Source organism: Chinchilla lanigera, unplaced genomic scaffold (genome assembly GCF_000276665.1).
Source record: "Chinchilla lanigera isolate Chin_1 unplaced genomic scaffold, ChiLan1.0 scaffold00062, whole genome shotgun sequence".
NCBI classification, from domain to species: Eukaryota; Metazoa; Chordata; class Mammalia; order Rodentia; family Chinchillidae; genus Chinchilla; species Chinchilla lanigera.
The window spans coordinates 14,371,807-14,395,997 of NW_004955463.1; the positions used below are offsets into that span (position 1 = coordinate 14,371,807).

General features: G+C 39.5%; 1 protein-coding gene across 1 annotated transcript in view; it reads left to right on the forward strand.

Annotated features, from left to right (window-relative positions):
* Tacc1 (transforming, acidic coiled-coil containing protein 1) overlaps nt 1-24,191 on the forward strand; it is a gene marked incomplete at its 5' end in the record, with an annotated part of 95,648 nt that overhangs the window by 57,606 nt on the left and 13,851 nt on the right. The window contains 6 exon segments of the mRNA XM_013521504.1: nt 2,171-3,284; nt 7,152-7,212; nt 9,340-9,547; nt 12,761-12,813; nt 21,161-21,283; nt 22,914-22,990. Coding sequence (XP_013376958.1) covers nt 2,171-3,284; nt 7,152-7,212; nt 9,340-9,547; nt 12,761-12,813; nt 21,161-21,283; nt 22,914-22,990 — 1,636 coding nt within the window.

A 24,191-nucleotide genomic window follows, 5' to 3' on the forward strand; every position in this document is an offset into this window, starting at 1 on the left:
TTTGCCTCTGAGCTGTATCTTTACCCCTTTTTATTTTATTTTGAGACAGAGTCTTGCTAAGTTGCCCAGGCTGGCCTGGAAGTTGTGATTCTCCTGCACTGGCCTGCCAAGTAGCATGTACTGTCATGTTTTGGCTGGCCATTCGTGATTGAACTCTATGAGCTTCAGCTCCTCTTCCCCTCCCTGGAAGAGACCAGGGTGACACTGAAAGTTCCAACCTTCTGATCTTGGCTTGATCACTCTGGTAACTAATTTCTATCTTGAAGCAATCTAGGCATACCCCTCAAATTATTAAAACCATAAAAAAGACACTTATCATTTAGGAAATTTTAAAGGTTTTAGGAGCTCTGTGCTAGAAACCAAAGACAAAGATCAAATATATTTTTATTATAGCATCTGTCTCAGATCTTATAGGTTGACATTAAGCATCAAAACTTAAAAATTGGTAATAACCAATACTTTGATGTAATAAAGATTCTATGTATTTTATACACCTGCTCGGGCTCTTTTAATAGCCTGTTGCACACAGACACTCATGGATATTTGCATCCCTGAGGTTTTGAGGGTGTGTTTTTATTGTTGTCTTCCCTTTCCCCTTACCAATACAAATAACAATCAGTGGCACAACAATTCAGATATATGGAGAGAGGTAGTAGAATCAGCACACATAAGTTATATTATCAGTACATTCAAAAATATTGCTTTTAAAATTTCATATGTAATGCTGTAGACTTTTAAACTTTTTATAAGAAGTTTCAAGACTGCATAACAGAAAATAGTACAATAAAAGCTCCCGTATATCCATTTCTGGACAATGGGTATCAAGATTTTGCTGTACTTTCTCTTTTTAAAAAAATCTTTCTGAAATATATTATAGCAAATCCTAGATATCAAGCACTGAGAGTTTTTTACATAGTATTAATAATAGTTAAACACATTTTAAGACAAAGTTGAAATTGGACATTTGTAAACTATCTGAAACATCTGTGTAGAATATAATTTATAACTCACTTTCCAGTTGCAATCATTCATAAAGGAGCCTTGATAAAGATGTGTGAATGCTTTAAAAAACGATTCCAGTGATGCTCAGCTCTTTGATCCTGGATTAGTATTAGGAGATAGGACTAGAGAATCATCTCTGAATTTCCTTTAAAATCATGAGATATGATGGAAACCCATTTACATGGTCTTTACTGCTACTCTATTACTATTTCAGATAGCAAAGTCAGGAAAGCACTTAATTTATGCTTTACAAAAATTCCCTTGTTGGGGGCTGGGGATTTAGCTCAGTGGCACAGCGCCTGCCTGGCAAGTGCATGGTTGTGAGTTCGATTCCCGGTACCGGAAAAAACAACAACAACAACAAAAATTCCCTTGTTTACACCATTCTGATAATTTGCAGCATTTTTTCTTTTAAAACTCCAATTATTTTTCATAAGTTATTGAGAGAATATCTGGCCCAGCCCAGAGACAGAAATTCTAAATAATAAAAAAATTGCTTTATGGTTAATATTTATATCTTTATAAAATAAGGGTTATTTGTTTTTAAAGCCATTTCTATACCCACTTTTTAAAGTTTGCTTTCTTATTTGGTTCTTCTAGTTTTCAGATTCACAGAGAGGTGATTCTGAGCTGTTTGTAATGGCTTTTTCATTTATTTTTGAAACAGTTTGATTGTTTAATTCTGTTCTGTGGAATAGGAAATATTTGTGTTTTTAATATCCAAAGATTCAGATCTGATTACTTTGTAAAATTCTGACACTGGATATGTCACACTGGTTCTGGGAGCTGTCTCAGTGCTAGTGAAGCATAAAGATTCCTCCAGACCAGTTTCAACCTTCAGAATGTTTGACATCACACAGTAAACTTTGCAGTAGACCCTCAGTCTCCTTAGCCTTTTTCTGAGGAGCTATAGTATTGATATAATTGTTACTCATATCAGTTAGATAATGCATATAAACAATGGGTTAGGAAAGTTCATTTTAGGGTGTAGTTCCAGCTATTAACCTTATTGGCTATACTACTATCCTTACCAAACCTTAGAGATGGTTAGTAAAAATCAACAGGGGAACCGCTTTCTGTTTTTGTGTGTAAATTTAGGTAGTAGAAAATATTTACCAGTGCCAGAAAGATACTTCTTTAATAGATGGGTTTTGTTTTTTGGTTTTAGAATCACAAGAAGCCGATGAACAGCTGGTAGCAGAAGTGGTTGATAAACACTCATCTGAGACTTGTTCTGGATCTTTGGGAAATGAAGTACCACAAATGCCCACCGATCCTCATCCAGCTAGGGATGTCAAGGAAGAACCTGGTCATGACACCAGCAAAATTTCAGTAGTGAGGCCATTTTCAATTGAGACCAAGAATTCCTCCAATATCCCAGCAGCTCTCGGAACAGAAGCATCCCATGGCCATGTAACCGCAGTCTCAGGCAACACTTTGCCCTCCAGCATGCCAGGAGCCACCCAGGATGAGGCAGTGACAGAAGGCAGCATGGGGGTTACGCTCGAGGCATCTGCAGAAGGTGATCTGAAGTCTGGAGTCTCCTGTCCTGAGCCTGTGGCCAGCAGAAGCAAGCTGAGAAAGCCCAAACCTGTATCCTTGCGGAAGAAGACAATTGGGGTAGAATTTTCTGGGGTGGAAACTGCCACAGAGGCCAGACCTCTTGCCAGGGTATCTTACCAGACCAGTTCCGATGAATTGGATGAGAATGCGCATCCTTCTCTGCTGGGAGGTGATGGGAGCCAGAGATCTGTCCCTGGCCTTAAGGAAGCTTCATACATGCTTATTAGTGGCACCAGTGACTCAGGGATTGAGCCACAAGAAGAGGCAAGAAACTCAGCTCTCAAACTTGAGTTTGATTTCACAGAAGATGTGGAAAACATAGAGGCCAGGAAAGCCCTTCCAAGGAAACTTGGCAAGAAACCCAGTAACATACTGACTCCCAAGATACAGAAAGATGGCATCCATAAGCCAGTAGGTGTAGAACAGCCTGCAGGCCTGACAGCTGGAGATATCCCTCTCTCCCAGGTGTCTTCTAAGATAGAGCCTAGTGAGTGGGATCACCCTGGCTTTAATTCCTTTGGGAGCCACTGCACTCTGCAGAACTCCCCACCCCTCTCTTCTAAGGTCTCCTACCATTTTGACCCAGATAACTTCGATGAATCCATGGATCCTTTTAAACCGACTACAACTTTAACAAGCAGCAACTTTTGTTCCTCCACTGGTAATCATGTTAACGAAATCTTAGACTCACCCAAGAAGTCAAAGTCGCGTTTAATAACGTGAGTGACAGGGTGCTGGGCATTATGTTCTATGTAGTATTCTCTATGGGTTTGGCAGTCAGCTGCTTTGGTTTTGGTGAACTGCATTTATTTTTGAGGTGCAGTGGGGGCGCAGACAAAGCTGTTATGCCACAGACTTCACTGTTTTGCCTAACTCTTGTGTAGTTAGAAATACTAGAGGTTTCCTTTGTAGATTTCTGCCTTATTTCTGAATCCTCAGCATATGTAGCCAAGCTGTTTTCCTCCCACCCTGAATAACTTTTAATGTTTAAAAAAAAAATCAGGTAGAAATTTGATGGTTTTCAGAAATCCTTGCTGGGAATCCCTGAATACAGAATTCAAGTGTCAGTGCTAGCCACCATCTTCAGATTCTTTATGGATAAAACAAAAAAATTCCAACCTACAAATTACCTGTCCAGTGTCAGTAATGTAAAAATGGTTCATAAGGATCTTAGAGAAGTGTTTTTTTAAACAGAAAGTAGTAGTTTTTTATTGTTACTATTGTTGGAGATAAATCTGCCATGAATAGTTGAGAGTTCTTGTCTTCATTTTTGGTTCATTAGCAAAAAGGCAAATTTCCATTGAGAATTAAGACTATTTTAAAAGATTGTTTAAACCTGAATAACTTAGTCTTTTGTCGCGTGCTTCCTCCATCCCCTCATTTCTCCTGCAAACTGGGTGATTTTTGCAAAACTTTGAATTTCCTTGAGTGATCCCTCAGGCCATACTCTTGTGTCATGTTTCAGTTTAACTTTGTCAGAGGGTTACTGTGTCGTAAAAATTAAATTGACTAGATGCTGGTATATCCCTTGGTGACATTGTAACATTTTACTAAATATTAGCTATAAAGAAGGTCCGTTGACATAGAGAGTGAAATGTGGAATGGGCAAATAAGAAGTAAGGTAGTTGTAGTTATCATGAGGTCATTTGTGGAAATACTTTTCAGTATTATTATGACTTTTAAAAAAAAACAACTAGGTAGTGAATTATACTGGGAAAGAGAATATCCAGAGCTTTAAAGAGCAGAAATATTGGCTTCAAGACTGTGATGGTTGAGCAATATAGATAACAGTTCTATAATAGCTTCCGTATATTCCTCACCTTCTCTGAGGGTAATGAGATGTCATCAGTAGCTCTTGATCTTTTCTCTGATTATGTGGGAGCAGTTAAATGCTTGTTGAAGTATATTATTGGTTGGGTGTTCACACAGTCCTCTTTTGTGGCTGTTAAGGTTAGGTACTTAGGTCTAGGCCGCCCTTGGGGTACATATGGGGCATTTCAATACCTTGGTGCTTTCTCCCCTAAACATGAGCTACTTCTGCCTACCCCAGCTAATAAGTAGTTGTTTGGGGAGCCTTCCTTCCAGTTGCTTGCTGATATTAGGCAGTGGATTCATGTCAGAGAAGATTAAATACGAACCAATGAGAGAGAAATTTACTCTTTATATTCAGCACCAAGAAGCATTCTGTCTTGAGTTTTGACATTTTTACCTGGTAACATTTTCTTCTATTCTTTTTTTGTCAAATGAACTTCTTGATATACCTTGTAGAGTTTTTGTTTTAATTCTCACATAATCAAAATTCTTACCCTGTTGAATGTGTAGTTCACATCTGTCATCCCAGCAGTCTTAGGAGCCTGAGGCAAGAGAATCTAAAGTTCAAGCCCAGGCAGTTTAGTGGCTTAGCAAGACCTTGTCTCAAAATTTTAAAAATAAATAAGTAAAAAGGGCTGGAGATGTAGCTTGTGGAAAGGCCTTGGTTTCAGACAGACAAAACTTCTTTCTGCAAGAAAGGGTTGGTAGACCTCTTATGGAACACTCTAGGGTCTTGGTTAGCAGAATGCTTCATTGTAGAAAAGACTGAAAACAGATACTTGGTGATAGCATCTAGTGGATACTGTACTTAGGAATTTTGCATGACATTCAGAAAGATGTATATAATTGACTTCTGGATTCTTCTATAAAATGGAGACACCATAACATGATTGCGATTTTGCACATCAAATAAGATAGATTATACAAAATCATTTTAAGCTTCTTAGTAATGCGCATCTATTATAAAGACAACCAAATATGTTTTGAAATATATTTTACAAATGTATTTTATTCATATATTGCCTTTAATCTGAGTGACTAGTCAGTAGAGACTAAACGTGTTTAGCAATGAAATATCGCTTTTATATATTCTCATATATTTAGGAGGTTATTTTCATCTACAAATTGATTTTTTTTTGGTACCAAGAATTGAACTCACGACCTTGCACTTGCCAGGCAGGCACTTGTGCCACTGAGCTATATCTCCGGCCTTGCAAATTGAATATGCCGCATTTCTGAGTGTTTAACCACTCCTACTCCATTAGAGTTGAGGTGCTGTTAACCATTCACCAGTGCTAACATTCATGAATGTGATATTTTTTTATTTATATCTCACCTTACAGAAAGAACTGTGTAGCTTTTACATCTACCAAACTAAAGATAAATTTTGGGGCTTTACATGATTTTTTTCTCCATCTGTCTGTCTCTTTCCTGTCTCTAATTTTGTTGGTGCATCAGGACCACTGAGCAAGTGAAATTTCTCTGTTTTCTGTTGTAAGTACTCTTGCTGTTTCTGTTTGTCCCTGGGACTGTTGGCACTTTGCTGCCCCACCCCTGCCCCAACTATCTCTCCACAGCATGTTGGCTTCTGTTTCTGAGTTTGATCTTTTCATCTGTTTCTGAGTTTGATCTTCTGATGATTTTTTTTTGCATTTCATTTGCCACTTCCTGAGTCAGCTTAGCCTTGCATTGTTTTTGTACCTAAAGGAGTGGAGATTGCCCTTCCTGCCTTAGGTATGTGAGCTTGCGCTCCCTGGCTTGGCACACATCATGTGGCATTTTGGGTTTGAAGAGCTGGCTTGGCCCCCAAGATCAACAGGTTTGAGGGAATGCACTGCTATTTAATGTTGGAAATTGGTGGATTTTTTTTAAATGGTAGAAGGCTGCTTGGAACAGGTGATAAATTTTACTGAATCAACTTGAGTTTAGTGGCAGAAGTTGGCACTTACTAACAGCATTAGGGAAATAAGGTCATGAACTAGTGATTGTACACTTTCTAATAACCTGTAGGCTTGTCTTTTAATTTTTTTCCACCAAAGAAAAGCAAGTTGAAAATAATTTTTTTTTGGTCAGAGTGTCATTTTTACTGGAAAGTTTAAGTTCATTGAAACAGTAGTCTGTGAGTTGACCTCATGATCACAAATGATATCTAATCTAAAAATAACAGGTACTCCCAAGTTTTCCACAATTCTGGGCTTCACACTACATAATGCTCATCTTCCACCTCACTACTTAATAAGAGTGGTAACAGTTTCCTCAAATACCTTTATACTTTGTTGACCATAGTTCTTTTCTGTAAACACCTAAGTCTAGACTGGAGCTGTCTTAGGAGACTTCTGTGGCTTTTAGTACAATAAAGAATTTTTAAAGAATTTGGTCCAGCGTGATGATTTTTCTGATGAACATCAAAGCCAAGCGACTAAAGTTCAGAATGGAACCTCCCTAACTGCTAAGACTACTATCTGGAAGGCTTTGGGTGGTGGGTAATTAAACACGGTAGGGGATCAAAGTACTGATGTTTGATAATCCACAGAAACAAATAAGGTGGTCTTTTCAAACAGTGAACCTAGCTGTCATTCTTTGCTTGCCCTGTCTGTTGGGAGAAGACTCAGAGACAGCACAGGTGTCTGCGTCTCTACCATGCAGATGTTTGATGTGTGTGCTGTTGTATGCTTTGGCTTCTACCTGCATACACTGCGCTTTGCTCCATCTTATTCCTTGAAAGTTGTTGTTGTGATTCCAAATTGGCTTGTTTGTATTTTTTCTCTTTGCAGGAGTGGCTGCAAGGTGAAGAAATATGAAAGTCAGTCTCCTGCTTTGGAAACTTGTTCTCAGGTAAGTCTGTGTCTGTCACCAGACTCATAGAGCAGTGATCCCCAAACTAGAGTTTACATCCTCTCAGGGTACCTCAGAGTGGGTGTCTGAGTATTCAACTTTAAGGAAATCAATTTTCTGATCCTTAATGTCCTAAAATCATCTGGGAAGGACCCTAAAAATGAGAAAGCTCTTTTATAGTGATCCCTTTTTAAAAATAATTTCCATGCTAAATCGTAGGAAGGTATACCACCAGAGTGTGAAAACCTCCAAGACAAGAAAGATTTGAAATACAGGGGTAGGTTCTCAGAAGGTGAGTGGTTTTAGATACCTTTTTATAACTGGTATCCAGTTCATTGCTGTCAAGAAAAGGGACAACCTGGGTTGTCAGCTTGTTAAAAATAAGATTTTTTGTTTGTTTTCAAACTCAAGGCCATGTGTATGCTAGGCAAGTGTTGCACCACTGAAGTGCATCCCCAGCCAGAAATAGGGGTTGGGTTGGATTGGGTTTGTTTGAGAGAGGGCTGCAGTAAGTTGCTTAAGCTGGCCTTGAACTTTAATTCCTCCTGCCTCAACCTCTGAGTAGCTGGGATTGTAAGTGTGTGCCAACCTGCCCAGTTGAAAAGTAAGTTTTAATTATGGAATCTTTTGACACATGGAAAAAAGATTTGAAACACATTTCTATTATAAAACTTCTTTTCAGTTTCATCACTTTATATAATAAGGTTTCTTATTGATTATAATGTAAAGGTGGAAACCAGTAATAAAAATGATATTAGTGTTTATTTTATTCTAGCAATAAATACTGTCCATCCATGACTATATGAATTGGGAAACAATAAAAGCCCAGGTCCATATGATTGCAATGAGATCCATTTTGTAAAACCTTCAGCATAACTAGAATTACAGAAACATACTTGCATTGGTTAATAGAATGCAATTTAAGTTTAGCTTATCCTATGTGACTTAGACCAAAAATTTGATACATACTTTAAATTTTTAAAAGGCAGTTGAGGATTGCTGTCTGGTTACTCTTCATCTATTACAAATAGATAAAAAGATCCTCCCTAAAATTTGACCAAAATGGACAGCAAAAGCTATGAGAAAATTACTTTGGGTTTGATAAAATATATATATTTTTGGCACTGAAAAGTTTTAAAATCAATGCAACAAATTCTATTTTCATGTTTGATAATACTTCTAAAAATTTGTAATCTTTTGAAGAAAAATTATGCATTAGTAATTATAATGATAATTCTTCAAGAGAAAGAAGTTAATGCTTTGATATTTATGGTCAAAGAGAAAAACTTCCAATTTATTCTTAACAGAGAAATAGAATAAAGAGACCTTTAAAAGTCTTTCAGTCTACATGTATTTTGTTGGAATAATTTATTGATTGAAGTGAAATACAAATTCTTAGAGGAAAAGGGAAAATGTAAATTTCTATTAAAAGAACTTATAAAGTTTAAAAATAGATCATAGGGTATCACATCACTAGAGTAACTTAACTGTATTAACGAAGAATGTAGCAGGTATTACATTCTACATTGTTTGGGATTATTCAGAATTAATTCATTCTGTTAAAGATATTTATTATTAATTTTTTAAAGATAATTTATCCTGAAAAGTTTTTAGATGTAACTTGAAAATGTAATGGGCATGCAAGGATTTTCAAAAAAACAACTAAGTTGGGCAGGGTGGCACACATCTGTAACCGTAGCATTTAGGAGACTGAAGCAGGTGGGTTGCAAGTTCAGGGTCAGCCTGAGCTATCTATCTAGAGAGAACCTGTCTCAAAAAAGTATAATATAAAACAAAAACAACACCAAAACAAACCAAAAAACAAGTAGAAGGTATATGAGCAAGAAGAAAACTACTGTCTTAGATCACTTAAATTATTTGTGTACAAATTTAGGCCGGAAAAGTTTGTTTTTTCAAACCCCAGATTCAAGTTACAGAGTCTAAGTTCTAGAAAACAGCATTTCAAGATGGGAAGAACCAAGTGCTTCTCTGCTTTGTACCTGGATCTGTGACGAATTCTGTCAAATATATGTACAGAATGTGACTGCTTGCTCCATTTTGGGAAATGTTACTTTTCCTCATAGTTTGTCCCCCTAATGGGTAGTGACTTTTGTGTCACATTTCTAGGATGAAGAAGCAGTGATCTCCCAGATTTCAGACATTTCTAGTAGGGATGGCCATGCTACTGATGAGGAGAAACTGGCATCCACGTCATGTGGTCAGAAATCAGCTGGGGCCACGGTGAAAGGTGAGCCAGAGGAAGACCTGGAGTACTTTGAATGTTCCAATGTTCCCGTGTCTACCATAAATCATGCGTTCTCATCCTCAGAAGCAGGTATGGAAGCATATCTTCATCTTCACCTATATAAGCATAGAAATGCCAGAAAACGTAAAGTGAGAGGTATCTTAGAGAGATTAGAGAAATGAGTCCCTTCGGGGCTAGGTTTCAGATGCTGATATGTGCTTTGCTTCTTTACCTAGAAAAGAGACCACCAAAACTGTTTATTGAAATACTAGGGATATATGGATAAGTGTAGCAGGATGTCCAGGAGACACTAAGTTATAATAGTGCTTGAATTTCTCTATAGTTTTATATTAATATGGCCAAGTAAGTTGTACAAGGCACAAGAACACTTCAAAATGAAGGTCCATATGAGAAAACTTTTTATGGACAGTCATAGAGAAGTATGATTAGCAGATAGATGCTTAGTTCAGATTCTTCTGAGTATTTCTGTGTCTTTTTTTTTTTTAAAGGGGGCATTTACCGGGAATGGAACTCAGGACCTCTTGCTTGTCAGACAGGCGCTGTGCCACTGAGCTAAATCCCCAGCCCATATCTCTGTGTCTTGGAGAATGAAGATGCTCTTTTCCTCCAAGTATTGAGAGGGTCTACTCTGGAGTGAGGGAGGGTCTTACTACCTACTTTTAGGAGAAGATCAGAAAATCTTTTACAGTCTGCACCATAGAGAAGGACAGAGACCTTCCTGCTTCTTCTGATTCCTCCTTAAATGCTGAGATGCCATATTTTGGGGTGTTCTGAATAGTCACTAGTAAATGGGAGAGTTAGATTGCAACCTAAGCAATCTAGTTCCATAGCCTCCAACCTCAGTATAAAGTGATTGTTTTCATTCCACTCAGCTACTGTAAATTTTCCTGTAAAAGATATGGTAGATTGAAATTGACCAGTGCTCTGTAAAACCCCTGACATGCTAAGGAAGAACCTGAACTACCTGGGCTGGGCAGTAAGCCCACGTACCACGTACCACTTACTCCATGCCTTCTAGAGTGAAGGCCCTCGTTAGGTCTCGCATCACATCCGTGGCCTAAACTTATGAAAGGTTTGAACTGTGTTCCTGACTACATTCAATATTATTAAAAACTCAGATCTTCTTAAGCAACATAATTTGTGGGCTTTTGGACAAAGAATTTTAAACATTATGATTTGCCATCAAACCCAGGGAAGCAGGTGAAAGTTGGGACTTTGAGCAAGTGATTTTGTCTAGCCTCCTCATTGTCTCCCAGGCTCCATTTCCTGTGTGTGTCAGTGAGCTCTCCATTAGCATTACATATACCTCAACTTCGGCAAAGAAAGGCTTATTTTGGGTGGTTCCTGGTTTTAGAGATTCAGTCTATGATCAAGGTAGACTCCGTGCTCTTTCACCTGTAGTGTGGGTGACAGCTGGCAACAGCAAGGAGGATATGGTGGAGCTTACCTTCTAGCCAGGAAGCAAAAGAAAGGAAACAAGGAAGATAGGGTCCCACAGTGCCCTTCAGGTCCACCTCCCACCTCCCACCTTGCACGCGCAATCACCAAGGACCTCCTGGCCTGCTTCAGTTCTTACAACCTCCCAAATGCACCACCCTGGGGCCTAAGCTTTTTACACAGAGGCCTTTGGGGACATTCAGTATCAAACTATAACACTATTCATAAAGCAAACATGCCAGCCATTGTTCTTGTTTCCTTTCCCAAAGGCCCTGTTAACCATTTTGATTGGTACCCCTTTTGCTTGCCCCCCACTGACATAGTCTCATTGTGTAGCCCAAGCTGGCATTGAAATTGCTAGGTAGCCTAGGCTGGCCTGGAACTTATGATCCTCTTGCCCTGGCCTCCTGAGTGCTAGGATTACAGATCTGCACCACTATACCTGGCTTAATCCTGAGTACTGTACTCTTATACCTCCTTTTTTTTTTCCTTCTATGTATCTTTTTTTGCTATTTTGTATAAAAGTTCTACCCATCCTTCCAGGTCTGTCTTGAATGTTTCTTCATCTCACTGCACTCTATGCTCCCACCACATTTCTTCTTCACTTCCCATTCCATAGTGCCTAGCACAGTGCATGCATTGTAGAAAGGGAAATGTCTCAAGGCTAGGGACTGTGAGAGGTGCATCTTTGATTTTCTTTGATACAAATACATGGTAAATATTTGTTGGATTGTATCCTTCCTCACTGGAGAAAATTCCTTGAACAAGAATTTCTATAGAGAGCTGGGGCTGTATTAAATATAGTGGTATTCTCAATAAGCTATTGATTGCCCTGGAAAAGCAGAACAGATTCTAACAGCTGTTACATTGTAACTGATTAGCTTTATTAAAGGAGCAAGCAGAGACCTTGGCCATGGGGGGTGGGAGGGCTGGTGGCTCCTGGAGAAGTCAGAGATTATTGGCTGAGAGTCACTGTGGAGGTGGATTTGTATGAATCTGTGCATCAATGTGCTTCAGCAAATGGAACGATGGGAGGGATCCTGACACATTGGTAAAATGCCTGTTACCTTTCTGTGAGTGCAGGGCATGTGGGAAACAAGACTGTAGTGAGGGATCTGGGGTTGATCTGATAGATGGAGGGAGGCTTTGAAGGGTTTTTAGCATGAGAGTGATGGTCACATTAGTGTTTTCAATAATTTGATAATTGACTAAAATGTATTTAGTTATTGTTACATAGGAGAGTGTAGCTTTAAATTTTTATATGTTTTTCTGTATCTTTACATTTTCTGCAATGAGAACATATTCTGGTTTTTGTTTTATGTCTCCTCTGGTGATAGAGTGAAAAATAAACCTGACACAAGAAATCCAATTAGAAAAGTATAAAGAGGGTAATAGTTTTGCTGGCTTGAAATTTAAAGCTTATTATTTTATCTGCTACATTAACTAAATTGAGGTTGTCCTTTGGGGCTAGAATTTAGATTCTGTCAGACTTAGTAATAAAATAGCATTCAGTGTTATAGTTTCTTCTTTCAGAAACAATTCCATGGTCAGTACAACTCACTCACTAAATTTTCAGTGAACATGGGCAGCTCTGCCGCTCTTTCTGCTTGAAGATTGACAGTGTCGATTTCTGACTGTGCACTCCTCTTTCTTCTGAAGGTTATTGGACTCTGACACTGAACAGACAGAATTCAGCAGAATACCAATGCTCCCTTTAAAGTCCTAAAATGCTTCTGGTGTGTTCATAGTCAGCTCAGGCCTGCACCAGAGTGGCCAAGAGTCTTTCAGTAGGAGGGAAAGGAACTGCTTTCTTGGGATAGCTATAAAAATGATTTTGTGTTTTAGGCCTAGAGAATGAGACGTGCCAGAAGATGGACAAAGAAGGATCTGCTGTGCTCGTAAGTTCCTAAACTTGGGGCCCTGGCATGGTGCTCAGGACCTTTTCAGTATTTGTTGGGAAGCCCAGTGAACGTTCCATTCAGTGTTAAGGGATGTATATAAAACAATTTCTTCACTTGAGGAACCTATAGTATATATATAATGTTCTCTATAATACCCATGTGGCCACATTTGGCTGTTGAGCACTTGAACTGTAGCTAGTCTGAATTGGCATGCCCTGTATGTGTGAGATATAAGTAGTATTTGAAGATCTTGTACCCCTCAAGAAGAAAATACTCAATGTCACAATTTTTTATTACTGACTGTATGGGTAATATTTTTGATATATTGAGCTAACTTATTAAAAGTAGTTTTATCTGTTTCTTTTTATTCTTTTATTGTGGCTACTAGAAAATTAAAACTTAAAGGTGCCTTCCAGTATATTTCTGTTAGGCAGTACTGGTAGTTGATACAAAATGCAAACAAACAGTACCCTGTGGTAAATGTAATTGTTCCAGGGCAGGAGGAACCAAGGTTGGCTGACTACATGGCATGTATTGGGAAAGGCTGAGTCTGAGCTACTTAAAAACAAAATCTTCACTTTCAACTGTTAGACTTGTAAAAACGTGCAAGGAATTAATTCCTGTATATTTTTTGCCCTTAATACTCAAATATTAACATTTTACATACAGTGGAGTCATCAAAATCACTAACACATTCAAAGCTCATACTTTTATCTAATATGTAAACCTTTTATCTAATACATAAACCTTACACACATTTGTTTCACAAATTCTTTTTTGTGGTGCAACTCTAGCAGAGGACCTCAGATTGCATTTAGTCATAATACCTTTAGTCTCCTTTAATCTGCGATGGTTTTTAGTCTTTCTTTGTGTGTAATGACCTTGACAGTTTTGAAGAGTACTGGCTAGTTATTTTGTAGAATGTTGTTCAATTTGTGCTCTTCTGGTGTTTCTCTGTGATTAAATTCAGCTTACTCATTTTAAACACAAATATAACTGAAGTGACAAGAAGAATGTTAGTATGCCCCCTTTGTTGGTAGAGTTGACTTTAATCACTTAGATAAGGTGGTCACAAATGTGGTTAAAGTTTTTTCCTTTAAACATTCTCCTAAAAGGAGAATGGGGTATTCTACGCCGGACAGGTGGCCATGCAAAGGCAAGGAGTAAAAAAAAGTATAAATTTGAGAAAGAATTGTGATTATTAATAATCTAATGTGATTGGAGGATACTGTGCATATGGAAGGCGAGGGCCAGGTCATCAGGGGCCATCAATACACTGCCAGGAGGTTTGGGGTTCATGGTAGAATTGGTAGGTAACCCACTGTAGGGTTTTAGGTAGGGAGCAGTGTGATTGATTACGGTTCAAAGGATACGATGGAGGTAGAAAAGATTTAATAGGCAGCGCCATCACTGCCTGTGACTTCAGCGACGTATCTGGTGGGTAGGGTGGGAGAGAGAGTTTCTGCCCTGAACATGTGGGTGGTTATTACTGCCAGGGGCCTTATTGTAACAGCTGACCTGTCATCCACCTAGCTATCTAAGCCATGAACCTGGCTATCTAAGCCACGAGCTATCTAAGTCATCTTTCATTCCTTATTTCTACAGGCAAGTTCAAGGCTTGTATACCTATTACATATCCCTGTACTCTTCTGGAGCCCATGGTCCTAGGTCTTTTTAAAGGTGGTGACAGTTTTTAAATTAGTCTTCCTGTTTCCATACTGTCCCTCTGGCATTACTCAGTGATCTGTTTTAAATATAAAACTGATCTTGTTACTTCTTGCTTAAATCTCTTAATTGCCTTCTCTTGTCTCAAGGACAAGTTTAGACACTTTTTGTGGCCACCATGGCTCTCTGCAACAGTCTGTCCTCCCTCACATTGTCTGAAACTTCCCTACACATATGGGATTACCTCTCAGTTCTATAAGCTTACCACTTTTAGTCATTCCCTATGAGGCTATAAAAATGGTGAAGGTAGGGACGATGACTGTCTTATTGGCTGCTACACTCCAGCACCCACCACCATAAATATGTTGATGATAGGGATTTGGTAAGGAATATAGAAGGAAGGGCAAAATTATGGAGTTCATTTTTCAACATGTGACTTTGAGGGACCAGTGGGACTAGTTTCTTGCTCCCATTTTCTAATAGTCAATTCTAAGCATATACCTTGAGCCCAGGAAAGCTCTGAGTTGTGTTTAACACCTTGGAGGAGGCTGACAGTTGGTGGCTGTGGGGGTAATATGTTAAATTACTTTCTCATTGCTTAGACAAAATTATTGATACCCACAGATTAAAGGAGGAAACGTTTATTTTGGCTCACAGTTTGTAGAGCTTTCAGTCCACAGCCAGCTGGCTCCAAGGCAGGGCAGGATGGCAAAGGAGCTTCACAGAGGAGAAACAGCCTGTGGAAAGGCAGGCAGAAGGCAGTAGCAAGCCTCCTTTTCTCTTTTATGTCCCTGTCTCATCCAGGACATAAGTCTTTTGGGTAGTATCACCCACACACAGAACTATGATAAACCAATCAGTGGGCTAACTTAGTAGCACACACCCTTAATCCACATTCACATACCCTAGATCCAGCTACCTGCAAAAAGTCCCACCAGTGACTGCATGAGGCTTTGGGGGAACATCTAGACATAATGGGTGGTAAAGTTGTGGTTGAAGCACTTTACTTTGACCCACAGTAAAAACAAGACTTCAGGTGTTGACTAATACATGCATGCCATGTCACAACATATGCATTTGTATAAAAAACCAATTGTACAGCTATTGGCCTTTCTTCATGTGATTTACTGTGATACTTTCATTTTTTCTTTCTTTATTTTTTCTTATTGTAGAGGGTCTATGCTACTACATTGTTTTCTTGATTCAGTGTTGGCCCATGACCCATAGTATTTCCCTAGAGAATACAGAATGAGATGGCAACCTCTTAGGGCTTAGCAACCTTAGAAACTGGGGCAGGAAGTGAGAAGGAAGAACGTACACATAACACATGTGGAAATTGTCATCCTCTCAGAAGAGTCTCACACATTAATGACCTTTGTTTCCAGACAAAATTACTTTTCCCAAGAAACTCATGGGATTTTCAGCTTTCTAGGGAGTCAAGTCACCTGATCCCACTGTAGCTACTCTCAAGTCTGAAGCCCTAGTTTCCTTATCTGAAAGGAAGCAGTTCTTCTTGTCCTTACTTACAAGAGCATGAAACTGTGCTCTGCTACCAACTGCCAAAATAACTTGACTGTGCAATTTAGGAACCTGGCTCCTTTTGCTTTGGTTTTTTTGTTTCTGTTTTTTGTGTCTTTGTTTTGTGGGCTTGAACCAAGAGCCTCATGCATGGGAGGTGTGTACTGAACCACTGTGCTACATCTCCAGCCCTAAGACCAGTTCCTTTTGAAGTTTTTGCAAATAATATAGGAACATTTCTAGTCTTTTCAGTGTGTAAAAATAGCAAAAGATAATTGAAGAAGGGTTTATTCAGTGGACAAGGCTTTGGTCTCTGCATGGCTGGTGACAGTTTACCCAGTTTTTGAAACAAACTTCCTGACTCCCAACTTACTCATCATAAAATAAGCAACACCTGTCTGCTTCATAAGAGTAGTGAGGATAAAAAGAAATGAAAATGTGGAGGATCAAGCTGTAACACGCAAGACTGCTGTAAGGTAGCACGTTGACAGAAAAAGGGTGGGAAAGAATGAAAAAGTAGAGTAGAAAATGCTTGACCCCAGAGCCATCTGGTGAAAAATATATACTTTCTGACCCCTTAAAAGTAATCCTATTTTGACTCCTGACACAAAAGAATGTCTGCTTCTTTAGAACATTGAAGAAATACTATGTAAGGAAATTTCATTCTAAGGGGTGGGGATTTAGCTCTGGTAGAATACTTACCTAGCATGCTTGAGGCCATGGCTTTAATCTCCAGCACTCAAACCCAAAAGAAAAAAATTTCAGTCTTCAGATGTTGAACAAAGATCTGAAGAAGGACAAAGGGAATGGAATCTGGATACCCAGGCATGGTGGCAGATATCTGTGATTACAGCCCTTTGGAAGACCGAGGCAGGAGGGTCACAAATTTGAGGCCACTGGACAGTTTCCCAAGACCATATCTCAAAATGGAAAATAAGGGGAGGGGAGGATGTAGCTCAGTGTGAGAGCACTTGTGTAACATGCATGAGGCCTTGAGTTCAGTCCCCAGTACTACAAAAAAAAGACCCCCAAAAATGTTTCATCTAGCGTTCACCCTTTAAAGCCCTTGTCTGTATTACTTCAAAGTATATTCCTATTGCAGTCTCGTGCCTCGTGGTTGGTAATGCCTAAAAATGCCTAAGTCCAGAGCACAGTGAATGAAGAGGATTAAATCTCATCGTGCCTTTCAGCTGTTGGTCTGCAGCATTTTTCACTTTACTTTTTCAAGAAGTCTTAAACTTAATACACACAGACACATACATACACAAATGTGTATGGATTCTATATGGTAGTAAAATCAGTGGTTCAGAATTTCTTTTAGAAGTATAGATTAATGTAGAATAAATAATAATAAGCACATAAAAATGCATCAGTGGAAAAATATTAAGAATATGGATGAATAGTTATATATGAACATAGGTAGATCTAGATATAATATCTATATGCACATGTACATATTTATATAATATATATAACTACAAATATACATATATATTTGAAGCAAGAAAAATTGGTGTGCACTTGAAAATCAGAAGTCAAATTTCCATTTTATTATGCTTGATACAAATTTTATCAGTAAATCCAAAGAGATTGTTTGAAAAGTTATTAGAAGGGAGAAAGCCTATTATGAAATAAAATTAGTATAACCAAACCAATAGCTTTCCAATATGTACTAAATTATTATCCAGAAACATAAAGCAAAACCATACTTGTAAGTTATTAGAATAGTTGAACAATTTTTAAAATTACCTATGAAAGTATAAAAATTTTTATGAATAAAATTTTGAAATAGGGGCTGGGGATTTAGCTCAGCGGCAAAAGCGCCTGCCTGGCAAGCGCAAGGTCGTGAGTTCGGTTCCTGGTAGGAAAAAAACAAAAAAAAAAAAAAAAAAAAATTTTGAAATATTAAAACCTTAAACCATTTTAAAAGTTGTGTTCACATGGCTTTTCTAAATTTGTCTCTGTTAGAAGTGGCAGTGGCTAATGTCTAGGAACTCAAAAGACAAATCATGGGATGAGCATAGTCAGCATAGCACAGCACAGATGAGTGATACTAATTCTCCCACTGCAAGCATGTCAGCCAGTGGAACTTCCAGCTCACTGTAAATTTGTAGCCAGAATGCCGTTGTGTGAATCCCTTAAAGAAGTGAGGGAGAAGGACTAGCCAGTATCAAACCATACCCTTTTAGAAGGGTATGATTGACTGACTCAGGCTATTAAACACATATTAGATTGTAGCCCAGCCCTGAAAGAGATTGTCTGGCCAGTTCTTTGTGACAGTAGATTCTGTAAACTTTCTGCACTGCCTGAAAAGCAATATAAAGGACTAAGGAATGTAGTAAGTTAAATCCTAGGAAAGCCACTAAAAAGGCACAGTATTAATTCCTGTCCTAATCAGTATAAATTCTTGCACCTCATGAGCTGTTGCATTTTGAGTGGCGAGTCTGGTGGCTTGTGGCTGGGCAGGAATGGCCAGGAGACAGCTGGCCACCATCTCCAGTCTGATCTCTCACCAGTAACCTCTGAGTGTTGCCTCTTGAGGACACTATGTTTGATAGTATTTGGCTGTTGCATGATCAGATCAACTGGACTCACATATCCCCTCCACAAATGAATGTGAACTTCAGCGCAGGATGTTAGTGTTTTCCTTGCTAAGGAGACTCTTGGACTTTTTCAAATTCTCACTAATGTGATGGCCATGAGAGACACAGAAAGGCAGTTTCCTAGAGCTGGTTGGACTTAGGGACTCCAACTTAAAATGTTAAGTACTCAAGACTGATTGTGAAATGTATTAGCTTAAAGTCACAAATGCAAACAAGGTGACCAAGTTTATTTCTCCCTTTAGCAAGTTATAGCAGAAGCAAGATTGTGAGACATTTTCTTGATTAAAAAGAAGGCACAGGAAGTTAATGAGATGACCCCTGTGTCCAGGGGTGTATTTGTGTATCTAACAAGTTAATCCAAAACTCACTGTCTTAAACCAGCAAACATAACTGTCTTTTTGTTTCTGTGGGTTAGGAATCCTAACATGGCTTTGCGGGTGCTCTAATTCTGGTCTCTTGTGACTACAGTTATCACACAGGGCTGCGCTCGTCACTGGGTGTGACTTGGGGTAGCTTCACTTTCAAGGTCATTCACATGGTTCTTGGCAGAGACTCCAGTTTCTCCTTACATCGGCCTTCCTCTAGAAACTCTCCCAACATGGAAGCCACAATCTTTCTGCAGTCTAATCTCAGAAGTGACTTGTAGGCTGTTGGCACATCCTAGTGAGTCACTGAAGTCCACCTCATCCAAAGGGAGGAGCTACACAAGAGAGTTCATACTAGGGGATACGGGGTTGCTGAGCCATGGTGAAGGCTCCCACCATAAGCGCTCCTGGTTCTAGCAATAGATATATCCCAGTATGGAAAGAAAGAGGCTGTGGGTGGATCTTGTGCTTGCGTTAGCGTGGTGGGCTGCCTTCCCTTAAATGCTGCTGGAGGAGGAGTATTGCCAGCTTGTGGCTTTTGTATTTCCCTTTTCTGTAGCCTAAGATGAGTCTCTGTCTTGGGCCTATAGCTGAGGTCTGTGGAGCTGTCTGCCAAACTACATATGTGTTTTTGAACATTTAGAAAGAGAGGGTAAGGTGACCCAGAAAAGTTCAAAAGCTACTGGTGTAAGCAGATGTTGGACTTTCTATTTAGTCATGGTTCAAACAGGATACATGAGGTCTGCAAACAAAAACTAGACTGATTATAAATTAATAATTGTAGTTGTAATCACATTTAAGGTTATTAAAATTATCCCCAGGTCACTTTGACTGGCATGTTGGACATTCCCAAACTATTAGATCCCACATATATACCAAAATTTTGCTCCCATAAAGTTAAAGAAATAGCCATCAAAAATGCTGTTATGGCTTGTGTATTGATGTCCCCCTAAAGCCTCATGTGGTCATAGGTAGGGCTTTTCAGAGGTGGCTGGATCTAGAGTGTGTGATGCTGGGATCAGTGATGTGTGATTCTTAATTAGTCTACTAATTGGTTTGGCATAGTTCTGGGTCTGCTAATGGAAAGGCCTACCCTGGGTGTGAGTGCTCCTCACCCTAAAGGCATGTAGCCTGGATGATAGAATACAAGGGACAGAAATGGGCTGCTACTGACCCTTACTGCTTTGCTGCCCTGCCATGAATTGTTCTCCCCTGCGATGCCCCTCTCCCATGCCACCCTGCCTTGGAGCCAGCCAACTATGGACTGAAACCTCCACAAAATGTGAGCCAGATAAACCTTTCCTTAACTTGTGGGTGTTGGGTATTTTGTCTTAACAACAAGAAAAGTAACTAAGACAAATGGCTTTTCAGAAGGGAAATAGTATGAAGTCTATGTCCTTGTGAAAAACAAAATGCTAACCTACTGTGGCTCTCTAGAGCTAAGTTTATGATAGAAGCAGATTCGTACCTCAAAAGATAAATAGTACCAGAAGTAAGCTGAAAATGTAATAGCAAGGAAGAAAAAAACAAACCAGACACAGGTCTTGACTTACACATAACCACTCCATACGTGGGCAAGACATGGAAGCTCTCAACACATTGCTAGGTTATAGTTGAAGTTCATGTTGATCCTGGTGATCCAGAGGGAATAATGGGAGTTAAGAGTTCAGCTATGTTGGCCACTTCTGCATCCTTTACCCTGCAAGTTAGTAATTCATCTTAGAAACATTTCCACCCAGAGTGGCTAAATGAAGACATGTACAAATATCCATAGGTAGAAGGAACAGCTGTCACTATTTTTCAAAAATTACTTGTGTGGAACACATAACTCCCAGAAACCCTCAGAAAAAATGAGCAATTGTACATGTTTCTTTCATGCCTGTGGTTCTTTTGTGACTAACCACTTGATAATTATAGTTTCTTCCCTTTGGATACAAAGAAAACTCATCCAAGTCATTTATTCAACAAACTCAAGACTAGCCTGATGTTCATTAGAACACTTTTTCTTTAGTGGTCCTCTAACTAGATTGTTTTTTTTTTAACACTTCCTTCTTGGTGGTTTTCATTTTGTTTTCCTGCAAAGCATATTTTCAGAGAGTGTAATCAGTTTAGTAATGAGGAAGTTTTTGAAAGATTTTTCAGGCTAGTCACTGAGGAATGAATGTATTCAGTGTGACCTCCTTCCCTTCACAGGGATTGCTTGAGTCCACAGAGAAGGCCCCGGTATCTGTGGCCTGTGGCGGTGAGAGCCCCCTGGATGGGATCTGCCTGAGTGAATCAGATAAGACTGCTGTGCTCACCTTGATAAGAGAAGAGGTAAAGGCTTTCTGGTGTTGTCTGCTTATCACTCCATTTTCTTTGGAAAGCCCAGGTGCCAGCCAGTAGATTCCATCTGTGTTGACTTGAGTTAGCCAGGCTCCAAATTCTTCCCTGCAGTTCGTGTAACTCACATAAAGGCTCCCTATAAGACCCAGCGTTAGTGCTGGAGCCCTGACATGCTGGTTTACAGGGAAAGAAATGGATGTCCTGAGACACTCTTAGAAATTTTGTGTACTTCTTTACTTTTAGCCTTGAAACTTTAAACATGTAAGTCTGCCACCAGCTCTGGTCCATGTAAGCTCATGCCTAAGAATGCCTCACATTTGAGACTTGTTGCTGTATAAAATTGGTTCCTAATTCCATCCATTCTTTAAACAGTTTATCTCCCCAGTTCCTATGTTGTGTTTACTCAGTAGCCCCTGTTCCACCTAGATCACTGGCCAGCCTTTCCCAGGTGATCTGAAAATATGGAAGGTACTCTCGCTCACTGCCGGTCAGTTACCACACTCTCCTGACATGTCTGCACTGTATCTTATGTGTGTGGCTTGTGATTCCTAAAGATTCCCCCTCTTTTTAAAGAAGATAATTCTCTTGGTGTAGCAAGCTAGGTTTTATGTATGATGAAAGTAGTCAAGCACCTCAATATAGGTCTCTCAACATTTTATAAAATAGCATTAAGTTGATAATGTACAATGTCAGTTAGTGCTATTGTCAGATCTGGAGAACAGCGGTGAGACCTTCCAAGATCTTATGAATAAGAAAAGGGACTTCATCCTCCTCCTGCAAATTAGACTATGACTTGGCCACTTTATGGATCAAAGCAAAGGTGTGCCTTGTTACAGAAGCACACAGGTGGCTTCTGTTCTTGAAATCCTTGTTAAAGATACCAAAATGAAGAGCATTTCAATCAGAAGAGGGAAGTACAGCCCAGGAAGAGTTGTGAAAGGCAAGCCATGAATGTGCCTCCCAGACTCAACCAGAGAAGTGGAGTTGAGGGATGGATTTAATGTGTGTCTTTCCAGTTACTAAGTGCATCCCAAATACAGGTACGGGTTCTGGTCTGACTAGGCAAATCTTGCCCACAGTGAGGGATGCTAGAGAGGGATGTACCCAACCTGGGGCATCCTGCTTTTGTGCTCCTCCTTCTGACTCTATCCTTATCTAGCAGTCAGAGATCTTTATGGAAAGAAAGTGTGCTGGTCGTGCCAACTTCTAATACTCTGATTTGTGGCACCTACATTTCTCATCCCAAAGAAAATTGATGGTCTGGCACCACTTCAAGTTGTGTGCCTTTGGTGAAGGTGAATCTGCCAGGCAGATGGCTCTACCCTGGTGTCTTCTCCAGTCAGGTTTCAGGCCTACCAAATTGAGAGCCAGACTCTGGGCCAAGTTAGAATTCATAGCTTGTCCACCCTTACCCTGGTGGTTACATTTCAGCATTTTGTGTGGCTGAGCGCACCCTTTTCCAAATGTTGATAAAGGTTAAAGAAATGATGATGTTTTATATTCCTAATGTCAGGGGAATGTCCTAGGTTGTACTTGGTCTTGTGTTGTTTTCAGTCTCCAGTGTTAAATTCAAATACTGTAATAGACTGATTAATTAAGACTAAGCTTTATTTTTATCTAGATAATCACTAAAGAAATTGAAGCAAATGAATGGAAGAAAAAATATGAAGAGACGCGACAAGAAGTCTTGGAGATGAGGTTAGACTGGAAGCTGCAGGGAGGTCAGAGCCTTTGCGTAGATGCTGTGTGTGAGGGCTTTGCTCTTGGCACTCACAGAGGGACTGAGTGTCACTTCGTGAGTTACACGTGACTAGTCCTCTACTCCAATAGTGCCCATCATCTGGGGGTTGTTCAGAACATTACATATAAGCAGAACTCACATACTTCTTATCTTTTTTTGGTGGAACTGGGGATTTGACCCCAAAGCCTCTCTACCACTGAGCCATTTCTCAGCCCTTTTATTAATTTTTAAATGTTTATTTATTTGTGTTTCTTTGGTTTTGTGGTAGTAGGGATTGAACTGTGGACCTTTACACTGAGCTATATCACAGCACCTTTTTATAAATTTTGAGATAGGGTTGCTGAGCTCAAACCTACAATCCTTCTGCCTCAGCCTCCCAGTGTGCTGGGATTACAAGTGTGTGCCTTCGTGCCTGGCAGTGTTGTCCAGGCTGGTCTCAAACTTGTAATCTTTGTGCCTCGGCTTCCTAAAAATAGCATCAAAGAGAAAAGGAAAAAAGTATACATAATTCATAGAGCATACAATCAGCACTTGAGCGATTAAGAAACATTTTACTTAATAACCACTCTAATTTGTGTCTCCTGTATTGTTCTTCTGAACAGTTCCTACATGTGTGGCCCTGTGCTAGGCTAGGTGGAGCGGAAGGGACAGCCCTGTCCTTAGCACACAGCGCTGTAACCAGGAGCTTGGATGTGGTTGACGCTACCAGTGAGGGCCCCAGGAAAGAGTACTGGTACTGGACAGGGTCAAAAGGGCACTGTCATACTTCACTAGATGAAAGGTTCATCTGAGAGAGTGATCCTTACAGTCTTTGAATAAGTGAGGTACTTTTGGAATTAAGATACAAAACTTACAACCATCAGAGGAGACAGAAAGCCTGGAAAGGTAGACTGAACCCAGGAAAGCCTGAAGTCAGATTGGCTATTGTAGGAAGAGCTCTGAAGAGTTAAATTGAAGACATAGATAGATAGACAGACAGACAGACAGACAGACATAGATAAGCTATTAAATACCATTCATTAGCATTGAACTCATGGCAGACAGCCCTTTAGCTCATATCTGAATGAAGCTTGCTTATCACTTGTATTAAAGCACATCATTTTATGGGTTAGGTTTGTACTTGCAGTCCTCCTGCCTCAGCCTCCAAGAGTGCTAGGA